Source organism: Pungitius pungitius, chromosome 1 (genome assembly GCF_949316345.1).
Source record: "Pungitius pungitius chromosome 1, fPunPun2.1, whole genome shotgun sequence".
Classification (NCBI taxonomy): Eukaryota; Metazoa; Chordata; class Actinopteri; order Perciformes; family Gasterosteidae; genus Pungitius; species Pungitius pungitius.
The window spans coordinates 1,637,098-1,653,854 of record NC_084900.1 but is presented as its reverse complement, the minus strand read 5'-3'; the positions used below and the strand labels follow the sequence as shown (position 1 = coordinate 1,653,854).

Genomic DNA, 16,757 nt, shown 5'->3' with positions numbered 1-16,757 from the left:
GTCCTTTCTCCCGTCTCGCCTCCCTCTTTCCTTACCCGTCCTTCCTCCTTCCTCCCGCGGGCCGGTGCGGAGGAAAATGGAGCCCGGGTCACAGCAGACACGGACTCCTCGTCCCGTCCGGCCCGGTAACACGCGCCGGACCCGGGGGCGGGTTCACCGGACACCGGGCGGAACTTCGCGGGCCGAAGACACGACGCCCCGGGTCGCTGCGAGGCGGCGTTGTGACCGGTGGAAGCCTCCCGTGAGTTGGAGCGAGGAGCGAAGTTTCTCTCCGCACTTCCCCGTTTGACCCCCCCCTCGCTGCGCCGGGCTGCGTGACGTCACCGACTGGGAAAACAAGAAGAAAAACACGGAGGACAAACTTAAACACTTCTGCAACTTCCTGGAATAAACTTCTCTTTCTCCGTGTCGGCCAGATGTGGGCTGTTTATATTATAGCACGATTGTGATTGTAGCAATGAATACCCCCCCCCCCCCCCATTGAAGCCCAATAAACCCGCATATTTTGAGCCCATGTTCATTATAACATTAAACATTATTATACCAACCAATGATCTCATTAATAACACGTTGACTATACCTCGATTAAAAACACTAACAAACTATAAGATCTACACTGTACTTATAATTTATCTATAAAAAGTTGTAAATCGGCTTGTTTGATGAAACGTGCACTTTGTTGTTTCTTGTTCTTCTGAGTTTGTTTCCTTATGGTTGAAATGCACTTATTGTAAGGATAAAAGGGTTAGGGTTAGGTTGGATAAAAGCCTCAGCTAAATGACATGTGATGTAGTGTAACGTTGTACTGCTGGTCCCCACTGGGGGGCGTCACTGCTGTATTCTGACGCACTGCAGCGTTTGATGCTTCATTGTTATCTTAAACTTTAATAATATATCTATCTACATGTGGATATATAGATGTATAGGGATGGTGATATGTAGATGTATAGATCCAGAAGCTCGCTCACTCGGGGAGAAAGCTTCTCAATCCGCTGCTTCCTGCAATATCATTGTTAAAAAGGTTAAAACATTTTTATTAAATATTTTGTCGTACTTTTATAGTCTCTGAGGACATTATAGCAATTCTATTTCAACGGATGATGCTGGATGCATCCAGATTAACCGTCTCCACGCGTTTCCACTGTCATTAACGGAGTGAACCGTGCGTGTGCGTGTGTGTGTGTGTGTGTGTGTGTGTGTGTGTGTGTGTGTGTGTGTGTGTGTGTGTGTGTGTGTGTGTGTGTGTGTTTTATTCAAAGGGTTGTGGGGACAAAATGTACGGGGGCTCATCTTTATACTGAGGACTATTAACATATATTTTAGGACAAATTGTTCAAATGCTATTAAACAATTTAAAACATTTAACTCTGTCAATTTGAATTGTTTTAAAAACCCTGCATTTCACATTTTCCCTATCAAAACGAACTTTTATTATTTTGACCTACTCTCAACGTTTAATGGATGTTTTTATATTCTGATAATATAATACTTTTAATTGACTCCAGTTTGAATAAATGACCGTAAAACAAAGTGAGTGACAAACCCTCGCTCACTCCGGGGGGCGTGGCTTCCTGCCTGTGTGGGCGGGGCCGGGCGGTTGCCCGGCAGCGGAGTGATTGACGGCCGAGCGGCTTAGCGCCACAGGGACGCTGCTGCGGTCACAAGCGGCGCACGCGACCCGGGGACCCGCCACCGACTCCACGTCCACGGAATAAAAGCTCCCCAAAAAGTGCCGCTCTGCTTCGTCCGCGAGGAGCTCAGGTGAGAGGAGACTCTTACTTACCAGTGTGTAGATCACGCGTCACACCTTCACACAACTTACAGAGCAAAGTACACGCTAAACACTGCAGAACGACAGAAACACGCAAACAAGCAGGTAGAATGACGTCACACATCAGACAAAATAGACAGGAAACATTTAACTGATCAATCAGCACTTTAATAACTATTGAGAGAATTTGATTCAACTATTTTAGTATATAAAAAATACAAATGTCTATTTTTAGAGACGGATAAGAGAATTAAATAAATATAATTAAATATACCAAATCTATGACAAATATAATGATAGGTTGAATAGATATTGATCACTGGTTCAATCCGGTGCCCTCTGACACAACAGGTGAGTCACCAAAATTAATTCAAACCTCAATCCCAGAGAAGCCTGCGAAATCTGAAAAAACAGGTCAGTGTGTGTGTTTAATCCCTGGTGTGTGTGTGTGTGTGTGATGGTATGTGACACACACACACACACACACAGATTAGAGGCACAGATGGTGATGTTGGGTGGATTTGGGAGGTCTGTGTGTGCCAGACAACCTTTCACTCAACATCTCAAACGTCTCTTCTTCAGGAAGAGGTCCCTCAGCGGTACACTGTTTACTGTGTTGTTGTTTACTGTTTGCTTGTCCACACTAACGCTCTTTGTAGTGGAGCTCCATATAGTGGTGGTCGTTATTGTAGGGCTCTTTATATTTGGGCTCTTTAGGTTTCTTGGAGAGCTCTGTAGGAATTTGTGGAATGTCCCGGGGAAACACTCAGGGCGGGACTCGGGATGCGTTTCCTGTTTGCTTGTTGCCGATGACGACCCTCGCTTCCTGCGACAGACCCACCGACACACACACAGAGACAGATAGGCCTGGATTTGTTTTTGATGTTCGATGTCTGCAGACTCAAGTATGAGAACATGCATATTTCGAGGTACCACGGTATTACCACGGTAATTACGGGGAGAACCAGAACATAACTCTCTGCACCTCCTGCAGGCCAGAAGCCCCTCGGCCCCCCCATGGCCCAGCAACCATCCATCACGCTGATCTGAAACATGACCACCTGACAGCCCGTCAAAATGATGGCCTCGGCGGTTGTTGGGGGCAACCGGAGGAGGTCTCTCTCGCTGAGAGGCGTGGACCCGGAGACCTGCATGATCGTGTTCAAGAACCACTGGTTGCAGGTAATCAGCTCGCCAATCAATCAGCTTGCCAATCAATCAGCATCGGGACGTCCCGGTGTCCCCATAAGGGCTGGCAGGCACAGTGTGTGCGTCTGTGTGTGTGTTACTGACCCAGAACACAGGATCCATTTAGAGACAAGCCTCTCCACGGCCGCCAGGAAAACACACACACACACACACACACATGGAGTGTGTGTGTGTGTGTGTGAGGCAGGTCAAAGGTTAACACAAGTCCAGACAGTGAATTACATTCTTCTGTGTCGCTCTCTGTTCATTCATGTGTTCATCCCTGTATTCATCGCTCCCACAGAGATCTGTTCTCTATCGTATCGGACGTTTCTTACAGCGATGAGTTCATTTGGCGCTGTTGAATGAATGAATGATGCACAGTAAATAATTCACAGTGACATCAATGAGGTTCATTTCAGTTGATGAACACTTGGGTTTTTGGTCGTTTTTTGGGGGGAACTGCCGTTTGTTTTGTTAAAGGCCGACATCTTGGTCCAAGCACGTCGCCGTCTTGGTTTTCGGTCCACGTGTCTTCTTCTGGGACCAGCAGTGATGCAAGAGGGCGATCAGAAAGCAAGCCGTGGAAAGTTGTCTTCACATTAGTTGGAGTGAACCTGGAAGGTCATTCTCTTCAACGTGGCCGAGGACCCTCACACCAAGTGGCCGTTATAGGCACAGCATCTTTAAACCTCAACCTGAACTGAATCTTCTGAAAGTCCTTCAAGGCAGACAAAGGTTCCCCACTGGGCCACGCTGCTTCCTTTGAAGCATCACAGCAGAAGAGGCCGCGGTCATCTTCTGTCAATGCGAGGAAGGTTCCATCCTCACCGCTGATGCACACACCCACCCCCTCCTCCCTCATGACGGACTCCTCAAACCGCGGTGGGGAGTAGGACTCCCTTAATGTCCGCTCCTCTCTGCAGGTGGTGAAGATCCTGGAGAGACACGAGCCGGCCCGCGGCGTCACCGGCGCGCTGAGCTTCCTCTCGGGCCCCGCAGCGCTCCGCCCGGGCCCCGTCCCGGCCGACGAGGCCAGCGCCGTCCAGAACTACGTGGAGCACATGCTCTTCCTGCTGATGGAGGAGGAGGCGGGCCAAGGTGAGACGGGGCCGAAAGGGGGCGGAGGAGGGGGTCGCCGCGTCGTCCCGGTGTCTCATGACCGTGTCCGTTACAGGAGGCGCCATGGGGCCCATCCTGGAGTTCGTGGTGGTGGAGGGCGTGATGGAGAGGCTGTTCCTGTGGAGCCTGCGGAGACAGTTCACGGAGGACATGAAGCTGGAGCAGCTCAGGATGTACCAGATGCTTCTGTCCCAGGCCAGGCAGCCTCTGCTGCACCACAAGCCGGTGCTGCGCCCGCTCATGATGCTGCTGGCCTCCTGCGCCGGAGCTGCCACCGGTGGGTTGGTGCCACTCTCACAACTGGCCCCTTAGCGTTAGCTTAGCACAAAGACTGGAAACAGGTGGAAACAGCTAGCCTGGTAACCCATTCATCTAAATGGGAACCTTGTGTGGTGATACCTGTTGTCGTCGGCTCAGTCCAGGCTTAAACATCTTTACACCTTTACACCTTTACACCTTCACACCTTTACACCTTCACACCATCACATCTTCACACCTTTACACATACCTTCTTCTCCCCTCAAAGTTACGAATCACTTTAATGTCAGTGGACCTCTAATCTGTTATAAGATGCTAGTTGTGAAATGCTTTCTCATGCTGCTAAGATGCTTGAGCAGTTACCTGCACCCCCCCCTCCCCGCCCCCCCCTCTCCAGACAGCGGCGGCGTGGTGGAGGCGGAGCTTGTCCTCCTGTTGAACCAGCTGTGTGTCGCTCTGGTCAAAGATCCCTCGGTGCTGGAACTCTTCTTCCACACCAGTGAGGACCAGGGGGCCGCCAACTTCCTGCTCTTCTCCCTGCTCATACCGTACACACACCGGTACGCACGCACACACACACACACACCGGTACGCACGCACACACACACACACACCAGTACGCACACACACACACACACACACACCAGTACGCACACACACACACCGGTACGCACGCACACACACACACACACACACACCGGTACGCACGCACACACACACACACACCAGTACGCACACACACACACACACACACACCAGTACGCACACACACACACACACACCGGTACGCACGCACACACACACACACACACACCGGTACGCACACACACACACACACACAGGTACGCACGCACGCACACACACACACCAGTACGCACACACACACACCGGTACGCACGCACACACATACACACACCGGTACGCACGCACACACACACACACAAACACACACACACACCGGTACGCACACACACACACACACACAGGTACGCACGCACGCACACACACACACGCACGCACACACACACACACACACAGGTACGCACGCACACACACACACACACACACAGGTACGCACGCACACACACACACATACACACGTTTAGAGAATAATCACATGTTGGCCATAGATACAAATATATGTTTTATATATGTATATATGTATATATATGTGTATGTTCATGAGGCTCCTCCCCCTCAGGCAGGGTCCGGTCGGCCAGCAGGCCAGAGACGCTCTGCTGCTCATCATGTCTCTGTCGGCCTCCGACCCTCGAGTGGCGCTGCACATCACCCAGAACACCTACTTCTGCCCCGTGAGTGGAGCGCTGCAGGGGACCTCAGGGTCATGGGGGCCTCAGGGTGACGGGGGCCTCGTAGTGAAGGGGACCTCAGGGTCATGGGGGCCTCAGGGTGAAGGGGACCTCAGGGTCATGGGGGCCTCAGGGTGACGGGGGCCTCGTAGTGAAGGGGACCTCAGGGTAACGGGGGCCTTATTGCGTTGCGTGCTGAACTAACCCGTAGTCACCAATGGGAGCAGATGAATTCTTCTCTTGACACATTTAGATCAGAATTCTCTTTATGAATATTAAGTGGCGTTTGTGAATGTTTTGACGATGAATCCTTTCCTTTATTCATTCATCTCCCCTCTGCATTGTAATCTCATTACTGCGATTATGCAATAAACTAATGAGCTCAGACTGAGAGATGAGGAGAGAAACCCTGCCCACACTAGAGAGGAGGAGGAGGAGGAGGAGGAGGAGGAGGAGAGGAAGGAGCTGGGAGGTTTTTAGAGGAAGTAAAGATATTACGAAATAAAGCAAGTGGAGAAAGCAAAGAAAAAACAGCTCCAAAAATATATTATGAATGACACAATAATCAGTAACATATATATGAAAAATATATAACATTTGTTCATGTAGTAATAATGTATACAATTCTCATTTATATTATGTATATTATTTTATATCTACCTTTATTTGTACACATGAATATGAAACAATAACTTTTTAAAGATAAATATAATGCAAAATAGGAATAACATCTCTTTAAAGGAAAATATTCAGGATTAAAACGGGATCAAAAGTCAACAGTTTTGAGCTAAATGCCAACAATTAGTAGCGTAGCATATTAGCACGCTATCATGTGCTAATTAGCACAGCGGCTTTAGAATGACTGTATAAACATGGCCTTCCCCAGAGAATCGTTGCTAACACGGCTAAAAAGGAACAAACTTTAAAAGGCGGGAAAAGAAACAAAAAAATATTAAAGACAAATAAATCCTTAATGAAAACTAAAAGCACTTTTGGTTTACTTTTGTTCCTCATTCTTCCATAACTGTTAGGTTCTGCTTTTACTGTGTCTGTGTGTGTGTGTGTGTGTGTGTGTGTGTGTGTGTGTGTGTGCGTGTGTGCGTGTGTGTGTGTGTGTGTGTGTGTGTGTGTTGGCTCTAAACCCGTGTAACCACACTCTGACCTCAATCTTCCTGCAGAGATTAAATAATCTCCGATTGGCTCGTACACAGAGTGGGATTAGTACATCTGCACGTGATTGGACGGTTGCCCGATTGTTGGCGAGACTCAAGACTGCAGCTGCAGCTGTTGTTGTTGTTGTTGTTTCTTTGCATACCTTCCTGTTCCCTCTTTTGCTAATAGTTCAGCATTTTGGGAAATTTGCTTATTTGCTTCAATATAGAAATCAAGCACTTCCTGTCGCTCCTCACTATTCCCTCACTTCTCTGCACTGCAAAGGCTGTGTGTGTTAATGTGTGTGTGTTAATGTGTGTGTGTGTGTGCTTTCAGGTGCTGGCCACGGGTCTGTCCGGTCTGTACTCGTCTCTTCCGGCCCGGCTGCAGGTCTACAGTGAAGACTGGCACTGCCTGGCCCCGGCCGACTGGCAGCAGGTAACCATGACGACCACGCACAGCCGGCGACCGTGAATGAACGCATGAATTAACGGAGGTGCAGCAGTGAGTCTGTTGGTAATGTATGAGGGGCCGTTTAGGACTTAACTACTGAGACACTCTCACACACACTACTGAGACACTCAACACTCTCACACACACTACTGAGACACTCTCACACACTCTACTGAGACACTCAACACTCACACACACTACTGAGACACACTCACACACACTACTGAGACACTCTCACACACACTACTGAGACACTCTCACACACACTACTGAGACACTCTCACACACACTACTGAGACACTCTCACACACACTACTGAGACACTCTCACACACACTACTGAGACACTCTCACACACACTATTGAGACACTCTCACACACACTATTGAGACACTCAGACAGCATCTCACTATACAACATGAGAGCATCTCACTATACAATGTGAGAGAATCTCAGTATACAGTGTGAGAGCATCTCACTATACAATGTGAGAGAATCTCAGTATACAGTGTGAGAGCATCTCAGTATACAGTGTGAGAGCATCTCAGTATACAGTGTGAGAGAATCTCAGTTACACCGGAAGGCATCTCAGTTACACCGGAAGGCGGAAGCAAAGAGCGCTGATTTTGAACAGCGCAATGCGCCAATCATCGCGCCCTTCCTTCATATGCCTTGAAGTCCGAGCTTGCCCGTCCAAATTTATAAATACTACCATAATCAAGGGACGGAATGTCATTTTAGGACGTTTTCAGGCGAGAAATTAGGTGTTTAAGCAACATTTCGGCGGTCGGTTTGTTAACATTCAGCCATCGTAAAAAATTCCATGGAGGATGTCGGAGACGTGAGGCGTAGTTAACGGGACCACCTGATGCCCCCAGCACCGGGCGATCAGCCTCATCTCACGCCGCAGACAGCAGCCTGTTCTCGGCCAGACTTCTGTGAAATTGACTACTTAAATTGACACCTACTACTAGGGGGATGTTGGACCGTCCTGATTTGCAATGCCCTGACGCGTATTTGTCCTCCTTTTTTCTGGAGTTGCGCTGTGAAAACTGTCGCCCCCCCCCCCCCCTCTCTGGCCGTAACGTCCGCGCCACCCCCGCTAACCTGAAACGACTTTGACACCCCTGATTTAGAGCCTCACGAAATATTGTCCTTTTTTATGGTGTTATGGATATGGTCACCCTACATTGTATCTACTTTTCCGTAGCGGAGACACGAGTGGATCTTACAATAGAAATATTCATTAATTAATATTTGGATTTTAATGTATTATTTAATCGATTATTATCCTTCGCTTTGAAGCTGATGCCCTGCTGCCGGTTTCCATGACGGTCTCCCCACAAGACCTTTAATAAAGACACGATTAGTTTTATTCCACAATGATAGACAGTACAATAAGCGCGCACACTATGGATACAGTCTAGTTTACGTATAGTTTATTAAGGTTATGAATTTAAACTCTGCTCGCAAAATAGCCATTAAACAAACACCAGTCTCAGATTAGAGGTTATGAACACTCATCCTAGTTATACTATCGTATATATAACCGCTACGGAAAAGTGGATCGAAGCGGAGCATTTCACGGATGTCTGGCCGAGAACAGGCTGCTGTCTGCGGCGTGAGATGAGGCTGACCGCCCGGTGCTGGGGGCATCAGATGGTCCCGTTAACTACGCCTGACGTCTCCGACGTCCTCCATGGATATTTTTACGATGGCTGAATGTTAACAAACCGACCGCAGAAATGTTGCTTAAACACCTAATTTCTCGCCTGAAAACGTCCTAAAATGACATTCCGTCCCTTAAATATGGTAGTATTTATAAACTTGGACGGGCGACCGCAGACTTCAAGGCATATGAAGGAAGGGCGCGTATGATTGGCGCATTGCGCTGTTCAAAATCAGCGCTCTTTGCTTCCGCCTTCCGGTGTAACTGAGATGCCTTCCGGTGTAACTGAGATTCTCTCACACTGTATACTGAGATTCTCTCACACTGTATACTGAGATGCTCTCACACTGTATACTGAGATTCTCTCACATTGTATAGTGAGATGCTCTCATGTTGTATAGTGAGATGCTGTCTGAGTGTCTCAATAGTGTGTATGAGAGTGTCTCAGTAGTGTGTGTGAGAGTGTCTCAATAGTGTGTATGAGAGTGTCTCAGTAGTGTGTATGAGAGTGTCTCAGTAGTGTGTATGAGAGTGTCTCAATAGTGTGTGTGAGAGTGTCTCAGTAGTGTGTGTGAGAGTGTCTCAGTAGTGTGTGTGAGAGTGTCTCAGTAGTTAAGTCCTAAACGGCCCCTCATAATAAACAATACAATAGAAATATTTACACCAGGAAAAAAGAACGAACCACCAAAAGAAATAAAGGATAATAATAAAAATCTGTGTAACGAGCTCTCAGTAAAACTAAATGCGGTAAAACAACAGTTCAGAAGAAGCTCCTCGCTATGAATATAATTCACAAATACAAACAGGAAACAACAATTAATGTTCATTTTCGAATGAATGAATGAATGAATGGGGGTATCGATGACCTCACTCCTACCTGCTGTTTGGCTCCACAGGTTCCGGCTCTCGTCCACTTCCTGCACTCCCTGGACTTCTGCAGCGCGGTTACCAAGGTAACGTTCACACACACAAACAAACAAACAAACAAACAGACAAACAGCCACCCACATGCTGATTAGGGATCCCTCCCTCCGTCCTTCTCTCAGGTGGCTCATCCCTCAATCCGGTCTCAGCTGCTCGGGTACATCTACAACGGCTTCCTGGTGCCGGTTCTGGCTCCCGCTCTGCACAAGGTAGGAAAAACGCGTTGCTATTGGGGACCGAATCTGATTGGCTCTTGAGTGGCGGCGCTGACGGAGGCCTCGAGGCTTTTATTTTGAAGTCCTCTTTAGATGAAGTTAAGTTTAGAGAACAATACGGTGTTTGAGACACAACAGCTGAGTCTCATTTGGTCCTCATGAGGAACGCGGCCTTCTGGTCTACGTGGGCCGGATCCTAAAAGTGAACACCTGCTCCCCCCCCCGCTGGCGGCTCACCTGTCTCCATCCTGAATAGAACACAGTCTGTGTGTGTGTGTGTGTGTGTGTGTAGCTGACGGTGGAGGAGGTAATGACCACCACCGCCTACCTGGACCTGTTTCTGCGCTCCATCTCTGAGCCCGCCCTCCTCCAGAGCTTCCTGTCCTTCATCCTGCTGCACACGCACGACAACGTGCACATCCTGGACACGCTGGTCAGCAGGGTCAACACGCCCTTCCAGGTAACACACGCTTCTTCTTCCTCATCCTCCCCTTCATAGCTCTCTGGTCTGACCTTTGACCCTCTTCATGTCCTCCAGCTGGGGACGGTGTCTCTTGCTCTGTTCAGGACTCTGATTGGTCTCTTCTGTGAAGACGTCATGCTGCAGCTGGTCTTCAGGTCGGTCTCTTTCTGGAATGTTCTCCATGCACGAGATGTTTTCTTGAGCAGAATTTCCAATTATTGACGAATTTGTTGTTTTAGTCCAATAAGACTGATTATTCAAAAAAACGTTGTTTCAGTCGATCAGAAGACGTAATTATGCGACTCAGCGTTGCATGCTGGGACTCAGCGGTGTCTGTGCCTCCTCAGGTATCTGGTCCCCTGCAGCCACCTGAGCGTAAAGCAGCGCTCCGCCCTGAGGCGCAGGGACTGCTGCTCCTTCAGCGCCGCCTCCTTCCTGCTGCTTTCGCCCCCCTGGTGTGCCGGGACCCTCCTCGGCGTCGGCTCCCCCTCGGAGCACATCCACTGGCCCCGGGGAGCAGGTGGCCGACCTTCAACCGGCACCATTAAAAGGCTTTTCCTTATGCTCACGCTAACTCGCACCTCTCTGCCGGGGTCAGGCCTGACGCCGACGGACAGCGTGGGGTACCGGCGGGGCGCCGACTTCCTGATGGACGTGAACTACCTCCACTACCTGTGGGACGCCCGTCAAGCCATCTCCACGGCCCTGAGGTGAGTGCGTCCTCACCTCGCCCGCTGGGACAGCAGGGGACAGACAGCAGGCTAATTGGTCCGTTTGGTGACATCTGCTGGGCATCCTTTGGTGACGGAACCAATTCGTACACCCATTTGTTTGTGGGCTGCCCTTTTAAGGCATCAAATTATTCATTGGACGTCCCCATCTAGAGGGGATACAAGAGGGGCGGAGCCAAGTACAACCCAATACAATATGCTGTAGCCCCGCCCTCAAGTACCCCCTGTTTTATGGTCTGTTTTATGGCTCCGCACAATAATTCACGAAATAAACATCATGGTGTGTTGAAGAAGAGACGAGAAAGACCATAAACTCATGTTTACAATGTTTACTGGGGGAATAAATCAAGGGAAGTAGAGTCATTTCCTCATAGACGTCTATGGGAGCAGAGGAGTCGCCCCCTGCTGGTCACTACACAGAAGTAGAGTCATTTCCTCATAGACGTCTATGGGAGCAGAGGAGTCGCCCCCTGCTGGTCACTACACAGAAGTAGAGTCATTTCCTCATAGACGTCTATGGGAGCAGAGGAGTCGCCCCCTGCTGGTCACTACACAGAAGTAGAGTCATTTCCTCATAGACGTTAATGGGAGCAGAGGAGTCGCCCCCTGCTGGTCACTACACAGAAGTAGAGTCATTTCCTCATAGACGTCTATGGGAGCAGAGGAGTCGCCCCCTGCTGGTCACTACACAGAAGTAGAGTCATTTCCTCATAGACGTCTATGGGAGCAGAGGAGTCGCCCCCTGCTGGTCACTACACAGAAGTAGAGTCATTTCCTCATAGACGTCTATGGGAGCAGAGGAGTCGCCCCCTGCTGGTCACTACACAGAAGTAGAGTCATTTCCTCATAGACGGCTATGGGAGCAGAGGAGTCGCCCCCTGCTGGTCACTACACAAAAGTAGAGTCATTTCCTCATAGACGTCTATGGGAGCAGAGGAGTCGCCCCCTGCTGGTCACTACACAGAAGTAGAGTCATTTCCTCATAGACGTTAATGGGAGCAGAGGAGTCGCCCCCTGCTGGTCACTACACAGAAGTAGAGTCATTTCCTCATAGACGTCTATGGGAGCAGAGGAGTCGCCCCCTGCTGGTCACTACACAGAAGTAGAGTCATTTCCTCATAGACGTCTATGGGAGCAGAGGAGTCGCCCCCTGCTGGTCACTACACAGAAGTAGAGTCATTTCCTCATAGACGTCTATGGGAGCAGAGGAGTCGCCCCCTGCTGGTCACTACACAGAAGTAGAGTCATTTCCTCATAGACGTCTATGGGAGCAGAGGAGTCGCCCCCTGCTGGTCACTACACAGAAGTAGAGTCATTTCCTCATAGACGTCTATGGGAGCAGAGGAGTCGCCCCCTGCTGGTCACTACACAGAAGTAGAGTCATTTCCTCATAGACGTCTATGGGAGCAGAGGAGTCGCCCCCTGCTGGTCACTACACAGAAGTAGAGTCATTTCCTCATAGACGTCTATGGGAGCAGAGGAGTCGCCCCCTGCTGGTCACTACACAGAAGTAGAGTCATTTCCTCATAGACGTCTATGGGAGCAGAGGAGTCGCCCCCTGCTGGTCACTACACAGAATGCAGCTTTAACACAGTCTTGACTTCTCTTTCTAGACCCAGTGGTTGATGAATGAAAGAACTTCTAAAACGTCTATAAGTGTAAGATTACTCATTTAAGCTACATGCTAATGCCTGCATGTTCTGAATGAGCATCGCCCCCCCCCCCTCCCACCCTCGCACCCCCTAGCACCCCCCCCCCGGACCAATCGGATGATTGTGTCCCACTTCTCTGATGAGTTTGGCTTTTGCCTGCAGGGCTTCCCGTCAGTGGTCGTGTGCGTACGACGGGTTCGACCCTCCGCCGCGAGACTACCGGTCGGGATCGTCCCTCCGCGGGGACGACCTGGAGGACGAGCTCAACGGCGACTCCATCTACTCTCTCCTCGTGGCTCCTCCCCACTCGGCCCTCTCCCCGACGCCGACCTCCTTGGACAGCGTCTCCGCAGGCAGCCAGGCAGGTCGAGCCGGCTCCGCCCTGGAGCTGGAGTGGGACGACATTTTCGCAGACGACGACCCCCCCCTCCTGTCGGCGGACGCGGCGGGGAGCGGCGTGACCGTGGAGTCGGACGGTTGCGTCTCGGCGCCCCGACACATCCAGGAGATGCGTCGCACCGCCACCAAGCTGGTCCGGGGCTCCTACGTGGAGGAGTCCGAGTTCCAGGACGACGTCCTGGTCTGCGATCTGTTCGCCCAAAGGGAAACCAAAGCGGCCATTTTGGAGCGCATCATGGCGGCGAACCGGCGCGCGCGGGGAAGCTTCTCGAACGGCCAGCGGGCACCGACGGCGGCGGCGGGAAAGACCGTCATAGAAACGGTGAACAGCATCATGTCAACGAGGAGGAGGAGCGAGGACGGGGGGAGAGAAGAGAGAAGGAGGAGCGAGGACTTTGCGAAGGAGGCGGGGAGGAGGAAGGAGGATGGAGAAGAGGAGATGAAAAGGACAGAGGCACCACGAGGACGTCTGTCCCTCGCCAACAGCTTCGACGCCAAGAATCTCACCATCAGCGAAGACTACGAGGACTACGAGGACTACGAGGACTACGAGGACTACGAAGACAGCGAGGACAACGAGACGTTTCGGCCGAACCTGAGAGACTTTGGAGGTTCTGTGAATCAAACCCGACATTCTGCGCCATCGCACACTCAACACAACGGGCTCTCCGAAGCAGGCGACCGGTCGGTGACCCCCACAAGGGCCCCGAGTCCACCGGGCAACGGAGTCGCCAACGGCGACGACTTCCTGTCCCGGTACCAGGAGCTCATGCTTTCTTTGGGGGCGGAGCCAGACTGCGACGACGTCACCAACGACATCGGCGCATTCAGGAGGCGAGTCAGAGCGCTGAGGCAGAAACTGGAAGAGGAGGAGTCCTTTTTTTGCTCCTCGTGGGGTGATGGAAAGGAGGAGGAGATGGAGGAAGTGGAAGAGGAAGGAGAGGAGAGGAGGAGGAGGAGCTGTAGGGAAGGAAGCAGGAGGCCCGGAGTTCCCTTCACAGGTCAGTGTACGGATAAAAGGGGATTTATTAACCTAATAAGGTGAAAGGCAGAAACTCTTCTCTTCCATAAAGACTTTAAAATTCTGTTGAAAGATTCTAAACGTGATTCTAAATGTATTCTGTCAGACATTTTACTTCAAAAACAGACTTAAAAAAAGAATACATAAAGTAATCAATCAGAAAATACAGAATATTCAGTCAGATCTTGAGAAAAATAAAAAGCCAGAAACTCCTCTTCACCTGTAGTTTCCCATCATGCACCAGGGCCATTCATCAGCGTGCTGTTGTCCCGCCTGGAGAACCTTCTGGAGAACTCCATCGCCGTCAACCTGCTGGTGACCGGCATCTTGGCCCAGCTGGCATCGTACCCGCAACCTCTTCTGAGATCCTTCCTGCTCAGCACCGACCCTCATGACCAGCCCAACGTGCGCACGCTGCACCAGGTAACGCACGCACACACACACACACACGCCACACACGCCACGCACGCCACGCACGCCTCATGGGGACGTCTCTCCTGCAGGTGCTGGTGTCGGTGCGCGAGCAGATCGAGCGCTACGTGGCGACCCGGCCGGACTTCCCCGCCCTGGTCACTCAGGCCTGGAGGTTCCTGTTGGCCAAAGACCAGGAGAGCAAGTTCAGAGGTTAGTTAGGACAGACACACACACACACACACACACACACGCACAAGACGGCATGAGGAACCTCCCCCACCAGGAAGGGTGGTAGAAGTATGAATTTAGTTAGAATGCAAGTCTGCTTCCCTGTTCACGTTAACTCTGCGGCGGCTGCTTGGTAACAGAAAAGCTGCTTTCTGTCAGCCGACCAGCAGGGGGCGATGAGGAGGAAGCCAGTCAGGTCGTACAACTCAAACACAGTTTCCTCCAGCTCTGTCTGAAGCTGTCTCTGTCCCGTTTGTGCCCCCCTCCCAGAGTGCCACGAGTCCCGCGGGGACAGGAACGTCTGCCGGGACGCGCAGGCCGCGCCTCCTCTCGCCGCCGCCCTGCTGCCTTGCCCCCCCATCGCCCCTCAGGCCAAGAACCGGGTGTTCGCCGTCGTCCTGTTCGCCGAGTTCCTGAAGGAGCTGGCCGCCGTGGCCCAGGAGCACAGCGTCGCACTCGAGTGCCCCGCGGAGGACTGACACCCCCCACCACAGCCCCCACACCCCCAAACTGCCAAGCACGAAACATGCAACGCCAGTGGTGTCACTCCATGAGGAGCGAGTAATGTGTGTCAGTCAAATATTTACATGTACAGTGTGTTTATGCCCCCCCCGTGTAAATACAAATGGTATTTATTTGTTGATAAAAACAGTCGAACACTCCCTACACTGATTTCTGACATCTTTGCACTGACATGTCTTACTATCAGAATAAAAGTGATCATCAGAGAGTCTACAGCGGATATTATCACTAACACACTAACGTGGCTACTAGCGTTAGCTCGGATAACAGGTCTTAGAGGAAAACAGGACCTTTTATGGTTTAAGGTTCATCTCTCAAGTGTCTTTTTTGATTTATTTAAATCATGGTGTGCATAGGCGCACCTTTGTGTGTCCCGTGGGGTCCTAGAGAAGCTCCCCAGCTCTCCTCTTGGTGTGTTGCTGTGCGTCTTTAGCTGCTTCCTCTCCCGCGGTGACTCCAGTTTTAAACTACTTGTTTCTTTTTTACCGCACTTTGATCCGGATTTATGAAGTTTATTACTTTTACTTTAGATTATGTGAACCTGTTGTGGTATATGTTTTACTGTTGTGTCTTTATCTGCTATAAAACACACACACACAAACACACAGAAACACACACACACGTCAAAGCCTTTAACTTTAACTGACATACAAGATGCAAAGGAAATATAAATATGCAATCACTTTTCTCATTGAATCCATATAAGTGTAAAGTGTGTGTTTTATGTCATTACACACTGCGCTGCGTTCATGTCGTGTGGGAAATCTGCAAACCGTTTCGCAAATACAGCAGAAATACACTCTTAACAGATAAAGATCAAAGGGTGAAGTTGACACAGTGGGTTACCACGGCGATGCCGCCCCCTGCTGGGGAGGCCTCCTCTCTTCTCTGCTTTTGGAATAAATGATTGCCAAGAAGGATGTGAATAATAAAATAGATTTTTCAGAGAATATCTTGCAGATGCGCGTGTGTGTCTTGTTTTATTTTTTGTTATTTTCACGCTGCAGGAATCTAAGAGGGTTCCTTAACGTGTGCTGATCCCGTCCAGTGAAGATCTGGTGACTCCACTGTTTGTGAAGGAGGAAGAACACTGGGCTGCTGGAGACAAGGTTCTCACGTGATGCAACAACGTGGATCAAACAGCTCAAACATCAGCTGTGCTGTTACCCTGAACATGCCATGAACCAGTGCTCTTTGACTTCAATCACACATCTTCTCATCAGTCAGCCTCCCCTCACGGCGCCAGCAGCCACTTCCTGTGTCGGT

At 50.3% G+C, this 16,757-nt stretch overlaps 1 protein-coding gene across 1 annotated transcript; it reads left to right on the top strand.

Annotated features, from left to right (window-relative positions):
- The first annotated feature begins 1,633 nt into the window (after positions 1 to 1,633).
- LOC119222874 (FHF complex subunit HOOK-interacting protein 1A-like) lies at positions 1,634 to 16,406 on the top strand. Its single transcript, XM_062558277.1, has 17 exons — positions 1,634 to 1,761; positions 2,766 to 2,953; positions 3,886 to 4,060; positions 4,137 to 4,358; positions 4,737 to 4,899; positions 5,541 to 5,652; positions 7,138 to 7,239; positions 9,819 to 9,875; positions 9,969 to 10,055; positions 10,354 to 10,521; positions 10,600 to 10,679; positions 10,872 to 11,044; positions 11,123 to 11,234; positions 13,070 to 14,307; positions 14,572 to 14,750; positions 14,831 to 14,951; positions 15,240 to 16,406. The coding sequence occupies exons 2-17, from the start codon at positions 2,849 to 2,851 to the stop codon at positions 15,446 to 15,448; spliced, it is 3,303 nt and encodes a 1,100-aa protein (XP_062414261.1). The 5' UTR covers positions 1,634 to 1,761; positions 2,766 to 2,848; the 3' UTR covers positions 15,449 to 16,406.
- Positions 16,407 to 16,757: the final 351 nt, after the last annotated feature.

Coding starts and splice junctions, on each gene's coding strand:
- LOC119222874 (XM_062558277.1), top strand. CDS start 2,849: ATGATGGCCTCGGCGGTTGTTGGGGGCAACCGGAGGAGGTCTCTCTCG. Junction 4,900..5,540: donor CTCATACCGTACACACACCG/GTACGCACGCAC, acceptor CCTCCCCCTCAG/GCAGGGTCCGGTCGGCCAGC. Junction 11,235..13,069: donor GCCATCTCCACGGCCCTGAG/GTGAGTGCGTCC, acceptor TTTTGCCTGCAG/GGCTTCCCGTCAGTGGTCGT.